A 17,008-nucleotide genomic window follows, 5' to 3' on the forward strand; every position below is an offset into this window, starting at 1 on the left:
CTCGCTCCATTGTTTACCCGGGATTATTCTCCGATCGAACGTCCCAACGTCTCTATTCGTTTGTTTAATGCGAGCAACGTACGAGTGGCACGGAATCTAACAACCATTGTACACTGGTCCTCACGAAGTTTTCATAAATTAAACGTGCAATTATCAGTTTCGTTTCGTTGCAAACTGTATTTTCGAATTATAAACTCGAAGGAAACGAAATCTGTGGTTAACTTGTGTGAATTTAATATGCAAGTTAAAACTGAAACAGACGATGACTGACGAGATCACGTATGCGTGACAATGGCCGTCAAAGTGATTTTTCTGTTTTTTCGTTGACGATTCCGATTCACTCGTAGGTCGCTGGAAGAAAGTCAGAAATAGACTTGCCTAACGCTACACGTTCAATTCTACGACCGTATCAAACGCGTGATCGTCGACCTGTAAATAAATTCCATTATTTTTCCATGTGTTTCCGCAGAACAATTACGCGAGCAATAAGATGATTTGTGATTGTACGTAGAGTTCCTAGCCGTAATCGTTCTTTGTTCATTGGATCTGTTAAGCGAGTCTGGTTCTGACTGAGCCCCGTTGAAATGGGAACAACGTTGCCCCGAAGATCGTTTCGTGCATTCGTTTCGATTCTATGCGGCAATATACCGCGAAGCATACGGTAGAACCACCGAGTCATGTCCAATAAGGGAAAAAATGAAAACCACACGCGCTGAGCCTACGCCTATGTCGCGAGATCCGGAGCCGACCAAATCCGGAAACGATCGGACACTTGTTTGCAATTCGGTCGCACACTTAATGATATTCACAGCTACCAGTCTCGTCTTCATACTGTATTACAATTATCGACAGTCAATTGAATCTATAATTAGAGTTAACCTCGTAACGGTAGTTAATAATAAAACCAAAATGAGAGAAGCTATAGCGTTCACGGACGAAACGTTCTTCGTCGTTGCGGCGACCACGATGGAAACGATCAAAGATCGGACTCGATTCCTCCACGGTATTGTTTCAAAATTCACGAGCGTCGCGGCAAAATGGTTTTTAACGGCAGGGAGATCTGCGAAACTTTATTCATATTTTTACCAACGATCGAGTCGCCGCTCGTCGAAGAACCGTTTCGCCGTGGAAGGTATTCTCGAAATTATATCGCAGCTTCGGGGCTTGCCGACACGATTTCCACGGCGCTTCCCGTACTCGCGAAGAAGATGAAGAAGAATTCGCGGGAGAGAAAAAGGGGGTCGCGCGCAACAGCGACACCGAACAGCGCGCGGAATCGATTCGACGAAGAGAAGTAATATATCGCAAGCCGCAGAACTGAGTACCCGTAAATACAAACTAATTATTAGATCCGCCGTAGTGTACTCGAACGAAAGCAAACAATGAAAACAAAACCAGAAAAAAAAAGAAAAGAAAAAAGGAAAAAAAGATGGTAATTAATATTAATAACGATGTAAACGATGAAATTTGAGGGGGCGAATCGACGCACTATTTTTTAGACACGCGTAACGATTTGAAGCCAGGCCCCTTGGACGATCATGCCTCTTGTCCGCGACGATGGATCGTTCTCATTGGCCGCGTGCTCGAACAAATAATCATTTCCGCGCGTACGACGACGATCCGAGCCCGAAAGAAAACCTATTAATAATCGCGAGTCTGGAAACATCTTATTTCCAAGATGTATGCCGATTCGAGTCACCGACATGCTAGCACGTTTGCTCGTATCGGATAAGAAATGTCGAGGTCGACGGTGGACCAATTGCATGGCCGCCTCGATCGCCTGATTCTAATCTCCGCCGTTTTGTTTCTGTTTTTTATTTGGTACGGTGGTCGTTTAAAGTCGATAACACGTTCGAAGCTAACGAAAAACGGCGAAGGATTACGTGCAACGTTATTAGAAACGCGACGAACATTTTTCAAACGTGCAGAAGAAGCATGGAGGTCCGTGTTGGCGACGGAGGCCATTTTGGGCGCCTCTGGCGGTAACTTGCGCAATTACGGTGGGCTGCGTTCGCGCTGGAACCTGTATTGTATCGGCTATGCCCTGCGAACAAAAAGTTAAGGGTGTCAGATTATTACAATTTTTTTCTTAGATTCGAGATGTAGAATGCGCCTGTAAATTTTTAGACGCCATTTTGGAAATACTCTGTATATAGGTCGGCGAAAGAATCAGCTCGGGGGACGTGTCGCTATCCCCGCTTGCTTCCTTGGTCGATGACTTGAATTAGTAATAATAAATATCACTATGTAGTATGTTTCGAATAATTCGTTGCAAGGTAGAAAGCGGGGGTTCTCCGTTGATTCCTTCGTAGACTTCGCTGTTCCTACGTTGGGAGACAAAATGGTCAGAGTATTAGTATTGGCGCAACGTTAACGATATTCTCTTTAAACAGGGTATTTTGAAACAGGCTTTGTTAACGGTAACTTAAATTAAAGGGCTATGTATTTTTTATACGTAAAAATGTTAAGTGTCTGTTGACGCTCGTAATGTAGGACAAAATTTGTTCGTATAGCGGTGCTCGTTTTCGAAAAAATCGATTTTAAACACTCATCGAGTACGCGTGCAATAGAGCAGTGTTTCTCAACCTGTAGGTCGCGACCCATAAATGGGTCGTGGAACCTTTTTAGCTGGAGTCGTGTGTTATCATTCGTGAATAAGGTTTTATATTTAACAGCCGGATGACGGATGATCGGTGAATAGCAAAGAATTAATAATTATGCAATTTGAGCCTGCAATAGACCCTTACTTTGTAAATGCCCTATATACACTTCAGATTTTCGTAAGCCATCCCCTAGTTAAGAAAAACTTTATAATTGCAATTACGTTATCGGTGTAATTGTCGATTAACCTATGACAAACGTTGCATTTTTGTATCGCGTCTAATTCCTCGGATCGCGTCGTACTCGTTACCGTCACGAACCCACGCTTAACAGAATTTTTTCTGTTAGATAAAAAACCGATCCCTCCCCGATGCACGAGCACGATTAAACGTAACCTCGATGAAAAATATATCCCGACTGTAAAATTAAACTTGGAAACAAAGAATAAGCGAACCGAAGTCGCGTGCCACATACACATACATACACAGACACAGACACACACACAGACGGAGAAAATGTAAAAAGAAATTTCTTTACCGCTTCCGTAATCGCGGGAGACCGATTTACCTTTTCGACTCGTCGCATAATTAAGTATTAAACAAAGAAAAAAAAAAAAAAAAAGAAAAGACTCTAAAGAGGACCAAAGTACTTAAACGTTACTACGCCCGTGCCGTGGCGCCATTAATGCAGCGATAAATGTAATGTAATAAATAATTATCGCTTTCGCGGTGATAACGCATTGTCAATAAGGGTTGAAGGTGAAGCGACGCGGAGAAAGATGGATGGAGACGTAAGCCGAATGTTAACTGTATATTTGAGAACACGGTAAAAAGAACAACGAAAACGCGACAAACATTGTCCGTGTAAATGTAATTAATTAACTTATTAGACAGACACCCGAGATATTATATATGTATATGTACGTGTATGTTAGTCGAATGGTCCACACAGAAACTACCCCCCCCCCACACACCCCCCCACCGATGACGATCACCTCTGATTAATTTCGAAACTCGAAACTCGCGTGACGCTATGGGATACTTTATAATAACGTCTGTCGACTTTGATTGATTGATAGCGCAAGTTCGATCGCATCGGTATTTTTTACGAAAAACGAAAATACGCAAGAGACAAAATATTTGTTATTCAAAACAAATCGACGCTCAATAACATTAATGCCGAACCAACCGTATTTATCTTCAAATTGGTCGTCTTTGCCAAAAGTTAAATATTTGTAAAAATTTATTTTAGTATTTGAAAAAATTAACCACACTTTATGCATATGTATGTTTAAAAGTACAGTTCAATATTCTCTGCTCAATGGGATTAACAAGGAGTTGTAATTGCTTGATAAAGTACATATACAGGGTGTTCGACCACCCCTGGGAAAAATTTTAATGGGGGATTCTAGAGGCCAAAATAAAATACCAAGTTAAAAAGTTATTAACAATTAAATTCGACAATTTCAAATCGATCTGGAAAAATTATTTTCGGTTGCGGGGGTCAATTACAATCATTTTTGGTCATTACGCATACCCCCGAAATCCTACGCACTTTCTAGAAAAAAATTCGAGTTGTGAAATTTTTCGACGGAAAAAAAATATTTCAAATCGTTTTGGAAAAATTATTTTCGATTACGGGGGTCAATTACAATCATTTTTGGTGAATAGACATACCCCCGAAATCTTGCGCATTTTCGAGAAAAAAATTAAGTACGGGCAGAACTTTAACACGTTAATAACTTTTTAACGAAGCCGCCATTAACAAATTGGTATTCTTGATTTTCGTCTTATTTTGGCCTCCAGAATCTCCCATTCAAATTTTACCCCGAGGTGGCCGAGCACCCTGTATGCACAGAAATTCCAAAATTAAATATTTTTGTAAATAATGAGCATTGCCAAAAAAACTGGGCTACGTGTCTCCTTATTTTTGCTCTAGAATCGCCGGAAGAGGTTTGGATAAAATCGGTAACACCACAGGTGCGACCTCTTCTTGTGAATTTATGTATTACTTTCGTGAGGTTTCTTACTAAAATCAAGAAATATTTAGTTTAAAACCTTCCAACGGTATCGTACTATCGTTTTAAATACATTTATAAAGATTACCACTTTTTACCATGGTATGATACAGAAACACTGTATTGCTCACGACACAGGTTCATAATTTTGTAATTATTATCGATCGAACGTGTGCACCATTCTCTCAAGGCTGTCTAAATACGTAGTTCGTAGCGAAATTATTCGCGGCGACGTAAGGGGCGTGAAAAATGAATTATCCGTTACATAATTAAGCGGATAACTTATAAGCGATGGATAAGAAATAGGTTACCCATTAAGAAATCCAATTACGAAATTAATTAGAGCGTGGTCCAAGCTCGCCACCGTACGATAATTTAGATTTCGCTCAAGTCACATGCAGAGTTGATAAATATGAAACCTGTGCTTCATAACGTCATCGAGTCGTTACACACGCGTACACGCATACATACACAGGTACACGACACGGAACAATCGAACGAATGCATACAAAAAGAAACACCGCAGACGCATCCGTGACACAAATAAGTCCGAAGGGAAGCAGGCATGATCATCAGTAAACCTGGCTGTCGCAAGAAGAATAAAAAAAAAAGAAAAAAAAAGAAAAAAAAATACGGAGAAACGAGAAAAAACGTAAGGTAACAAAAAATAGGGTTTAGATTAGTGTGATACAAGGTACGACAAAGCAATAATTTAGTGATTGTATGATATATTTGATTAGTGAGTTAGCGAGCTAAGTTTAATGGTAAAATTTCGGAACGTATAAACATTTACTTGATAAATCGTATAGTTTTGTAGAAACGCTGGGATGACACGCCATTTCGGAGAAGAAAATCACAAAAAAAGAAGAAAACGATGTCTTGGGATCAAAGATTTATCGCGACGAAAGTCGGGAAAGGGTTAGGCGAACCGTGCAAGGCTGGATCGACGATAAACTTTTTCAATGCTTTCGCGAGATCATCCACGTGTAGGAATTGTCCGTTCGAATACATTATTGTTTTTCTGCCATCCTTGTAAGTCACGTATCGGCGAAGATTCTGTGGCCAATCGAATATGGAAAATAACTTGAGGCTAACTTCAAGGCGAAGAATTTTCCTTTGCCGAACTACGCTTTGATTTGCGAATTAATATTGAAATTATTGAAATCGTTTATTGAAATATTCGATTTTCCTGAGTACGTAACATACTTCGCACGGAACATGATTTTTGTCGATACGCGAATATCGTTGGTTACAAATCGTTGTTACAGTTCGATGATTTCAGTGAGAAAGCGATACATCGTATCGATATATCATTGAAAAGAATACCGTCGATTCGTTTGAATCGAACTGCGATTCACATTTTCGATTGTTTGTTCACTTGCCCGTCTGCAATCACAGCACCACGCAATTCGAATGTGTCATCGAAAATCTGACAAACAATAAGAAAAAACAGTTTTCGAGAACTAACAACTGCATAAATACGAAGTTTATACGTTGAACAATATTTTCTTTTTCAATCGATAGATCAATCGAGAAGACATTTCGCTCAAGTACTTTCCGATGAAACAATTCTAAACAAGACGAAACATTGACAAAGCGCTGAAGACTACAGGTTAGAAACTTCTTTAACTTAAACTGAATATGTTTCACGCGTATAAATATCGCAGTTATCTTTGCCAAATTTTGCATAGCATTACGTATATAGCGGCGATGTTTGCGCGATCCGTTGAAATCTGCCGCAATCGTGTGAAAAGCAAACACAATTTTGTACACCTTGGCTGACGAATTGAGAAACTCTGCTTAAAGGCACCTTTTATTCGCGTTTTGTAATGTCACAAAAGTAAACGGATTTTTCCCTGTATTGGCGCGCATTTGATCGTAACGCATCATTTAATAAAAAAGAAACTGTTAATATGTTATTAAACTTTTCATTTCAAGCTGTTACAAAATGAATTTAAGCCATTGTGTGTGTGCGCGTGTTATTTCTGCCGAATGTATAACCTCACTTTTTTAAAGTTTTGTATGCAAGTCACAATCTGTATTGCAACAGTTGTTACAAAGTAGAAAAATATACATACTTCTGTTTAAAATTTTATACAAACGTAAGCACCCATGAATTTCTTTAATACGTTTGTATTATTATTATTTTCCAATGCGGAACACGTCGCCTAAAACGCGTAGGAATTGTTTCGCCGTTCCATGTTTTTTTTTGTACGAAACGACACAACAAAAGTAAAATAGCGAACGAGCTTCTCGATCAAACGATACTTTATTTTCGAGACTAAACGTTCAAACTCGTTCCCAATGGCGTTTCGAGTCATATAAATAAAATTTCAATGGAAATCCCAAGACTGATAGTGGATATATTGAGATGCATGCACATCTATTGCTCTGATTTACTTAAATCCATGTATAAACGAGCTCGAAACTTACTGAAGTCGTTTATGAATGTTCTGATATAATGAGTATTGAGAGTGAGAAAGAGAGAGAGAGAGAGAGAGAGAAAGAAAGACGAAGGTCTACATTTTACATTTTCATGGACGCATCTTGTTCTCTTTTGAACAGATTTCCTAAAGGTTTTCTTCCCGGAAATTATTGATCTAGAATTTCTCTTGGAATCTGTTTCAATTATTATTTACTCGAAATAGTGACTATAAAAATAAACGAATTACGTTGCACCGTATTAATGATCAAAATACGAAACAAAAAATAATAGAATTTAGAAAAATCCATCACAGATGTGACTAAACATTTGCAAATAATTGATCGCATTCAAGACGCTATACCGGGACGAAAATTTGTTCCTAGAGCCATGAACCCTATCGAGAAGAAGACTTTCGTCGTATTAAAACTTTTTTAATCTTGTCATAAAAAATATGTACGAACCTTCGTGCACAATGAATGCAAATGGTATTGTTTTTCGGTTTTTTTAAATTTTCGTTCGAAGAGTGAAACATAATATAATAGCAAGGATTCGATTTATCTCCCCTCTCCCCCCCCCCTACACACACACATAACACACATACGGTATGTTTTCATGGAGTACACCAGAAATTGCGCCAAAAGCGAAAACCCAAGAATTAACAACAGAAGCAGTAACGTAACAAATTATCAATGTACTTACAATACTTAAGGAAGAAACAGTTTAATTGCACTACATTTGTAAACTTTATTAATTATACGTTGCAAAAAATAACAAATTATGGATGTTATTTCTTTTACCCATCACTATCGTTTTGTTGGTTAAATTTTTATTAGAAAAGAACGATAATAGAGTATATGTTTACCTGATTATATCATTACATCTTGCATCCTGCAATACCTTATGCTTATAAATGCAATATAGAATGAAAAAATTGTTAAAAACTTACGTAACCGTATACTTTCTCAGTTAACTTAAATACCGCCATTATGAAAAACTGATGTCAGCGAACAAATAAGACATACTTTGAAAAATGGAAACACTTTATTACCCAAAAAGTATTTTGTAAAATAGTACGTAAAACTCGATTGCATTTTGAACGTGATAGCTTCATGGATTACGAAATATAAGAATATGGTATATACAATCGATGCAATCGAATGCACACTCATATATTATTACTTATTACAGTTATATATTTCAAACTATAATACAAAGTACTTAGCAGACTATAACCTAAACTGTATAATTATAATCGGTGTTGAGGTTTATCTTTAGGAGTACTAGTCGAAGCTGGCTCCGATGAAGGAATTGCCTCTTTGTTCTCGTCCTTAGAATCTCTCGATTTGTTCCATTCTTTCAAACCTTCTGGCAAGGTTGTGTCCTCCTCGAACGATCCCGTACCCTCGACAAATTCTTCGTAAGTTGACTTTTCAGGGAAAGGTCTGGGGCCAAGTAATTCTATCATGTCATCTCTACTTAAAATCTCTTGTTTCAATAATCGTTCGGCCACCTAATGAAACAAACAGCGAAAGTAAGTCGCTAATTTCCGTGCTACAGAAAATCGTTTGAATGATACGTGTTTCTACCTTAGATACGTCATCCTTGTGTTTCAAAAGCAAATTGCGGGTATGTACATGAGCGCTTTCAATCAATTCACGTACTTCACTGTCAATTAACTGTGCGGTATGTTCGGAATACGGTTTATCGAAAGCCATGTCTCCCGGCTGTGGCATTTGGAAACTAACGTTTCCAATTTTTTCATTCATACCGAACTGTATCACTTGAGCGTACGCGCTATCGGTTATCTAATAAAATGGAGATCGTTTTGGCATTTTAAGAAACGAATAAGATGTGAATTCGACAATCGTGTTAATAAACAGACATGAAACATTACTTTTTGCAAATCGTCTTTCGCTCCTGTTGTTATGCGACCGAAAAATATTTCTTCCGACACTCGTCCGCCGAGCGTCATGCACATTCTATCGAACAACTGTTCCTTTGTATAAAGATATTGTTCGCGTGGTAAATACTGAGCATAACCTAACCCTTTTCCACGAGGAATTATGGATACCTGTTAGATGCAAAATGAAACGCTATGGTTTGATTTTCAACGGTTGATAAATCGCTGATAAAAAAGAATTAAGCCACCGAGTTTACAAACTCGCGACAAAAATAAAAAGAACTTCGAACTGTTCGACGAGAAACGTACCTTCAAAAGTGGATCCGCATGCTCCAAAAACCAACCTGCTACCGCATGGCCAGCCTCGTGATACGCAACTGTTTTTTTCTCGTCGGGTTGTAGAACATTCGTCTTCTTCTCCATACCGGCGACAACCCTTTCAATAGCCTGTTCAAAATGTTTTAGAAGAATATTATCATTCATGTCTCTTGCCGCTATTAAAGCTGCTTCATTGCACACATTAGCAATATCAGCTCCTAAAAAGATCGATGTATGATATTCTGGCAATCAATATTGTTCAACGAATTTCACCGATTAATTGAATTTTTCTACCTGTGAAACCAGGTGTCAAGGAAGCCATTTTCCTAGCTAATTGATCTTTATCTACCGTAGTCTTCAATGGCGCTAAATGCACTTTAAAAATGGATGCCCGTCCTTTAATATCTGGAGCGGAAACGAATATTTGTCTATCGAACCTTCCAGGACGTAATAATGCTTTATCTAATATATCTATTCTGTTAGTTGCTGCTAATACGACTACGTTGGTCGTTGTATTAAATCCTAGAGAAAAGAAAAATATATGTCATTTGTTTAAACGTTATTATATGTTATTATATATACTATCTTCAACTGATTTTATCATATACCATCCATTTCAACTAGAAGTTGATTGAGTGTGTTTTCTTGTTCAGAATGACCGCCAAAATTACGACCACCTCTTTTCCTTCCTACAGCATCGATTTCATCAATAAATAATATACACGGTGCGTGCTTCCGTGCCATTGCGAACATATCTCGAACCCTTGAAGGACCAACGCCAACAAACATTTCCAAAAATTCTGAACCCGACACGCTGATAAAAGGAACATTCGCCTCCCCGGCTGTGGCCTTAGCTAATAACGTTTTACCAGTACCAGGTGGACCTGTCGAAATATCATAAAATTTGTGTCTCTCCTAAAATGGCATTAATAATCGAAAAATTTTAAATTATTTATCATTATAATGTATACTTACCCGTCAACATCGCCCCTTTGGGAATTTTAGCACCAAGGTCTATGTATTGTTGGGGATTTTTCAAAAAATTTACAAACTCCATAATTTCAATTTTCGCTTCCTCGCAACCAGCAACATCCCTATATTTGTACATATGGTAATTTTGTAATAAGAAAATGACAAACGTTACTCAAATATGATTAATTGAAACTTTTAACTGAAAACATGCTCGGAAAAAATAATTTCACAGTAAAAGGAAATTGTCTACAGTTTCTGACAGTTTGCAAATTTTGTTCACTTGTTCACTCACTTAAATCGAACACCAATATCTTTGGAATTGATTAATTTTGCAGTCGATTCCATTACCGAACCAAAAAGTCTCTTCCCTTTCGAATTAAACATAGACATCGATGATCGTAACGTGTATAAAATGAAACCTAGAATTAACAAATTAATATAAGAACCTGCAAGAATCGATGCGCATATCTGAGAAAACATTTAAAAAACCTAACGGCTACGCACCCCACATTAGTATTTGTGGCGTTAGTTTTATGATCTGAGACATTTCAATTTCATCTTTATAAACAACTAGTGTATAATTGTGTGGTTCTATGTTTAACTCGGCTTGTGCATTGTCCAAATTTCTTTCGAATGTTTCGGTACTTCCGATATTAAACCACAATGTGTTCTAAAAAATACGTAAAACAAATTATATTTTATAAATGAATTTAGATTTACGTCATAAAACTTACAGATTCGTTCACTAAATGTCCAGGTAATAGTTTCACACGGACCCATCGTTTGTTGACAACCTCTAATTTGTCCACGATTCCTTTACTTAAACACCTACGGGCGATAGACGTTAGTTAAAAGATCGAATCTAACAAAACAGTTTTTTTTAGTTACGCCGCTAATTTAAAAAGAAGATATTCAATTACTTTGATATAAAATCTCTCCATGTGATCTCTATTGGACCATCTGTTACTAGATGTGCATAAAAAGCAACAGCAGCCATAAAAACTATGCCCACCATCATCATTCCTTTCTCATTTTTTGCACCTTCTAATGGTTTTTTTCCTCCTGGTCCACCCAAATTAAATTGGAAATTCCACTGGAAACCAGACGATTTACCACTAGGACTGGTTGAAGAACCAGAAGATGTGGTACTTGTTTGCGGTTTAGCGGCAGCCTCTTTGGTTGATCCCTCCTTAACTTTCTCCTCAACTTTTTCAGTAGTTTTGGGAGAATTTTTTCCACTTCCTGCAATTAAACAATATAGTATATCTTACGATGCAAGGTTTGCTAGACATTTTGTAAAAGACAAATCAAACAACAACCTTTAAAAAACTTTTCAAATCCTTTCGGTGGTTGATTACACAATAACCTCGCCTGTCGTTGTAATTGTTCAAACATGGTTGTTTCGCAGTCATTTTTAAATAATGACAAATATCTTCTCAACTAAAATTGATTTTACAACATACATACACTATAAGAGATAGTTTCAAATAAGTAAATAAATTTTCGACTAGACTAAACTTAATTTATTATTAAACACTGTTAGTTAATGGTAGAATATGCATGAATAATATATGACTTAAAACGTAAAAAATAAATTATCAAAAAAAAGAAGGAAGGAAAAGAATATAGATAAAGTGATAAATTAGAATTAATAGAGGAAAAGTCGAAGAACGCAAAATCAAGAATATTAATACGTAAGAAAAAGAGTATGACTTAAGTAAAGAAGCCAGAAACCAAAATTAGATTGCCACATTGAAGCACATCGAGCAAGGAGAAGAGAATGAAAAAGTATACATAAAAATTATAAATAAAAAAGAGATAGGAAAAAGGTAAAGATAAAACAAGGTACACAATTAATTTTGTTACTCTACATTTGTTATTACGATTGGCTCTCTCGATATCATCTATAATTAATCATACTTTATAATGAGAAGATTCAGTTTCATTACAGGTGAAAAATACATAAATAATTGAAAATGAAATGTATAACAGTTTTTAGAAAATATAGTGACAATAAAATATAAAAAAGATAATTAGTTCAAAGACTTGAATTTCGAATAATATTTGAAATATTTGGTTATATTATAATCCAGAACTAAGGTTATGTTAAATTACATTTGTACCTGAATTCTGTCGACATTTTTGTACGCGGATTTAAACATAAACCTTTCGAATTTAGCAGTTGAAAATAATAGCTGATGAGCCATATTTTTTATTTATAAATAATCAAGTAATATGAGGAAATTTTGCAGTTTCTATTCCTATTATTGCCGCATAACACATCACCAGCCACCAGTCACCATTCCAATAAATATCCCCAGTCTTAATCACCTACTAGTGCACTGTCACCAGATGGCAGACTGGTGCCCAGAGGAACTGCCTCGCCACTTACGTACACTAATACATAGCCACGTAACACGTGAGCTCCGTCCTACGGTAGCTACAGAGATTTGGAAAAGGAGGCGAATATGAGCCTATCCTTTTCGCTCTTCAATAAATAAATTCTAGGGAACGATGTAACTGATGTAACGCATGTGGAAAATGTGTAACACTGTTAAGAATAGAACCAAACACGGAGAAAGATATTCTTGAGTTTCTAAGAAATATTATTTCTATTATCACATATATGCTTTACTACGACGTTTCATTGAATTCTGTTGCAATAAAATAAATACGTATAACTCGTAGAATTAGCGGGAAATATAAACAAAATGTTTACGTGATCGATACTGCTGCCTCGGATAAGTGCTCTTTCTCGATTCTCGATAATAACGATTACGTACATATTTTCTATGCTAATTTCTTAATTTTTATAAATTCTAGTTTTATAATCCCCTATAACTGCTCCACATAAACCATTTCTCTATACATTATTTCATGTAATTGATAAGTTATACATGATTACTGAAAGCGATAGTTATTTTAATCATTGCGCTAAAAATTCCAGGTTATTTTTAATATGGGTGCAAAGGACTATATCTCTAGGACAGCTAGGACCTATAACCTACACAGTACACACCAATGTATTCCATATACCGTTCCTTATTATCTCTCCCTTTCTACGACCTCTTTCTTAAATATTATCCCCTCTGCCGCTTTCACTGCCCGTCAATCTTCATGGTTAATTTTACAAACACGTTTCGCCATCTATGAAAGGGGATTCTAACTACTAAAAAGTTATCCGAGTCGCAGAAAGCCAAAGGAGGTATCCGGAGTACAGGTTCCCCCACTCCTTTCATTGAAAGCCATTATTTATATCGTGGCGCCAACTAGTGGCGAAAGCAGTGTACTATGTACTTCTCGGCTTGTAACGAAGTGCTGCTCGTTAATTTACTAATAACTCTTTTCCTGGGATTAAATTATGAACTTTTAGAGTTTAAGAATATAGTATAGACCTCTGACAAAATTCAAGGATGCCTGTTGCAAACATTCTATGCCTCATTAAATAGTTATTAACGAATATCGGAAGTCGGCCCACTGTTTCTAACCTTTTAACGCGACACCTTAGGTTCCGATATTCGTTAATAACGTTTTAATTACGGACGGAATGGTTATAAAAAGTATCCTTGAATGTAGCCAAGGGTCTACACTACATTCTTCGATTCTAAAAGTTCATAATTTAATCCCAGGGAAGGAATAATTAGTGAATAATCAAGGTACTGCGTAACAGGAGTACCAGGAGCGGGAGAACCTGTACTCCGGATACCTCCTCTAACATTCTGTGATCCTGGCACGATTTTAGCAGTACGAATCCCTGATATTAGATGGCGACACTATTTTCCGGCACTTTTTAGCGCAATATTGAAATAAGAATCGCTTCCATTAATCGTTTATAACTTATTAATTACATGAAATAATGTATAAAGAAATGATTGAAGAACTTAATTAGATTCGAATTATATTTGGAGTAGTTATAAGGGATTATAAAAATTACGAATTTAATGGAAAAGGATGTAAATGCATGGAAAATATGGACTATGATTTTTATTTTTTATCAGTATGAACATAAGGAATGATTTACACATTTCTAACTCTATTAAATAAAAACATGCCTCGAAATCTTGATAGCATGTTTTATAAATAAATTAAATCGATGAGTAATATTTTACATAATATTATTCTAAAACATTTGTGGTATACATTTTTAATGCGATTTAATTGGTATGCAATGTATATGATTTTTTTCTCTTCCAGATAGTGAAAAAGTTTATTCGTTTTTTTTATATAAAACTTAATTCTTCTTAAGGTTTATATAAAACATTTAAAAAATTTGTTATAAATAACGCCTATGTATCAAAATAACTAAAAAACAAAAGGTATAATCATAGTGGCCCGTATATAGTCTCAAAACCGCCTAATCGGATCTAAAATTAATAGTATGCTCTCCTCTGGCGAGACTCGATCATGTTTAGTCATGGACACTGATCTGCTTCACTCCTTTTATTAACAATTGTTACTGACATTCAATATTAGTATAGTGTTGTTGTATGTACAAAAAGAATATTAATGACTTTTAGATATACAATTAGAACTAATGTGCTAACTTTCGGTTTGCGAATAATTCGAATTTTCTTCGATGCTTATTGTACAAGGAACATATTCTTCTACTGATTCCTGAAAAAAATGTATGTATAAAACACACATATTTGCAGCAACTTAATTCTGAATATAAGTAAATAAAAATGCATACTGAGTTAACAATTATTTGTCGTCCTTCTTCCAAGTTCAATCCATCCATATCTTCTGCCGTTAATATTATCACAGAATCTTCAGGTATACTATTTTCGTCTATGTAAGTTATAGGAATTTCTGACGAAACCTCGCAATACGTGAAATCGGATCCTTCTTGGGCTTTAACATCTATGTTGTGTTTAGAATCCGTTATTCGTTGCTTTCTCGAATTCGTTAAACGTTCTGACTTTTTGCCGTCTTGTTGAAGGCGTCTCCATATTGTTGTTTTAGGAATACGGTAAGTCATCGATGCTGCCGCTTGCGACATTTTCCCGCCTTTACAAGCGGCGACAGCCTCCTCCAACCGTGATTTTTTTAACTCTTCATTTTCCGTTTTGCGTTTCTTCCAAAATGATAATGGCAGTTTTCCCTCGTCGACTAACCGAGCTTTATCCCTAAATAAAGTGGTCTTTGGAATCTAAAAATATAATTACTGACAATACTCGCAAAAGATTTTAATAAAATAAAAACTGCTGTTCTATCGAGAATTAATTAAACAATATTACTTTGAATTCAAGTGCAACTTTCGTTAAATTCTCTCCTCTTTCTAAAGCTTTGACCGCAGCCTCCCGTTTGTCAGAACCGTAAGACCGTTTCATTTCCGAGCGCAGTATGTGGTAACCCTCTTTTTGAATTCTTCTCCATAATACAGTTTTTGGTATACTAAACATTTCTGACGCGTGTTGCAAACTTGAACCTCCTACGATAATAACGAAATGAACTAAATAACACAAAAAGGTACAAGTTTTAAAATACAAAACAGATTCAAACCTAGTACAGCATTTATAGCAGCTTTCATACACTCTGCTGGATATTCATTTCTAGATGCATTTAAATGTATTCCTAATGATTTAGCACGCATATACAATGTAGAACGTGGTATATTGTGTTTAGTCGAAGCTTCTATTAACGTTTGCCCTGACTTTAAATCGTCGATTGCCGACGCTAACATATCATCGCTATAATCTCGTTTTGTTGTATCACGCCTGCGTTTCTTTCTTTTATTCAAAGAGGAATTCTCAGAAAGTTTCTGTTCCTGTTGATCCTCTAAATCTTCATAGCCATGCTGCAATGCATTAATGACATTTTCCTCTGTCTCGCCAATTACAGTCATCGGCTCTTCGTTATTATCGTTGAAATCTTTTGCACTCACAACCGAATCGTTCTCGTCTAGCCCATCGATCTACAAACATAAATAATATTAAAAAAGGAAATTTGATGTATTCATTCGGTATTGAAAAAAGGGGGAACCTCAACAAGACCGCAAATTTTTAAAGAACGTGCAGCGTCCAGTAAACTACTAATATTCTCGACTGGAACTCGTACTTCGCCATAATAAATAAATTCTATAATGGATTTGATATCTTGCGCCGAGATATCACTCAATATTATTGTCGGATGATCCTCGTTCACTTGACTTAAAACCTCCTATAATTAAAAAATTTAATATCCGTTACAAATTATGCAGAATTACCTTTGCTACGAAATGCAATGTACGTGCTTTTTAATGATGTTACTAATACCCGTTACAAGAATGGTATTGAAGATGTAATTGTACAACAATCAAATTTTTCGACTTACTTAAAAACAGGTAAAATTTTTACAGGATCAAAATTTGATTATATTAATGTATTGGCTACGAACATATAACAGTAATTGCGAAACGTATATTCGGATTCATGGCATTTAAAATTTTCTCTTAAAAATATAAAGGTTCTTTACTCGAAACAAAGTGCTACAAGCGCAGAGAACTATACGATGAGCATGAATACGTTCTCCGGCAGCAGCCAATATAACATCCACCATACAATCTTCCTCCAAGAGTTGTCTAACTACATCAGATAAATGGTTTTCATAATCATTCCATTTGAAACAATAGCTTTGATTAATATCATGTTGGCCAACAACTTCAGACATGTCGTTTCAGTTTCGTTTCCTTTTCCAATGACGTGTACACAACCGGAATTTGGAACGGGACTGAATTTTTCGCAACTAAGATGCGACACTTTAATTCGGCTGCTCGTTGCACTTTCCTAAAACATCG

General features: G+C 36.3%; 2 protein-coding genes and 1 long non-coding RNA gene across 3 annotated transcripts; 1 reads left to right on the forward strand and 2 right to left on the reverse strand.

Annotated features, from left to right (window-relative positions):
• Window positions 1–4,434: 4,434 nt before the first annotated feature.
• Window positions 4,435–5,469, forward strand: LOC122395175. The gene is made up of 2 exons (XR_006258958.1): window positions 4,435–5,275; window positions 5,428–5,469. It is a non-coding gene; the product is annotated as an uncharacterized LOC122395175 (long non-coding RNA).
• A 2,746-nt stretch (window positions 5,470–8,215) lies between these two features.
• Window positions 8,216–12,635, reverse strand: LOC122395469 (AFG3-like protein 2). The gene is made up of 13 exons (XM_043393086.1): window positions 12,357–12,635; window positions 11,553–11,673; window positions 11,154–11,475; window positions 10,968–11,061; window positions 10,738–10,903; window positions 10,526–10,652; window positions 10,237–10,355; window positions 9,870–10,145; window positions 9,556–9,783; window positions 9,253–9,479; window positions 8,938–9,114; window positions 8,630–8,848; window positions 8,216–8,553 (listed from the first exon to the last, which is right to left on the reverse strand). Exons 1-13 carry the CDS (start codon window positions 12,438–12,440, stop codon window positions 8,290–8,292), a joined length of 2,424 nt encoding a protein of 807 aa, XP_043249021.1. The 5' UTR covers window positions 12,441–12,635; the 3' UTR covers window positions 8,216–8,289.
• Window positions 12,636–14,461: 1,826 nt separating this feature from the next.
• LOC122394977 lies at window positions 14,462–16,919 on the reverse strand. Its single transcript, XM_043392216.1, has 6 exons — window positions 16,687–16,919; window positions 16,216–16,392; window positions 15,736–16,147; window positions 15,471–15,664; window positions 14,924–15,382; window positions 14,462–14,847 (listed from the first exon to the last, which is right to left on the reverse strand). The coding sequence occupies exons 1-6, from the start codon at window positions 16,879–16,881 to the stop codon at window positions 14,773–14,775; spliced, it is 1,512 nt and encodes a 503-aa protein (XP_043248151.1). The 5' UTR covers window positions 16,882–16,919; the 3' UTR covers window positions 14,462–14,772.
• Between the last annotated feature and the right edge of the window lie 89 nt (window positions 16,920–17,008).

This window comes from Colletes gigas, unplaced genomic scaffold (genome assembly GCF_013123115.1).
Source record: "Colletes gigas isolate AHSC1104 unplaced genomic scaffold, ASM1312311v1 Colletes_gigas_Sc00005, whole genome shotgun sequence".
In the NCBI taxonomy this organism is placed as follows: domain Eukaryota; kingdom Metazoa; phylum Arthropoda; class Insecta; order Hymenoptera; family Colletidae; genus Colletes; species Colletes gigas.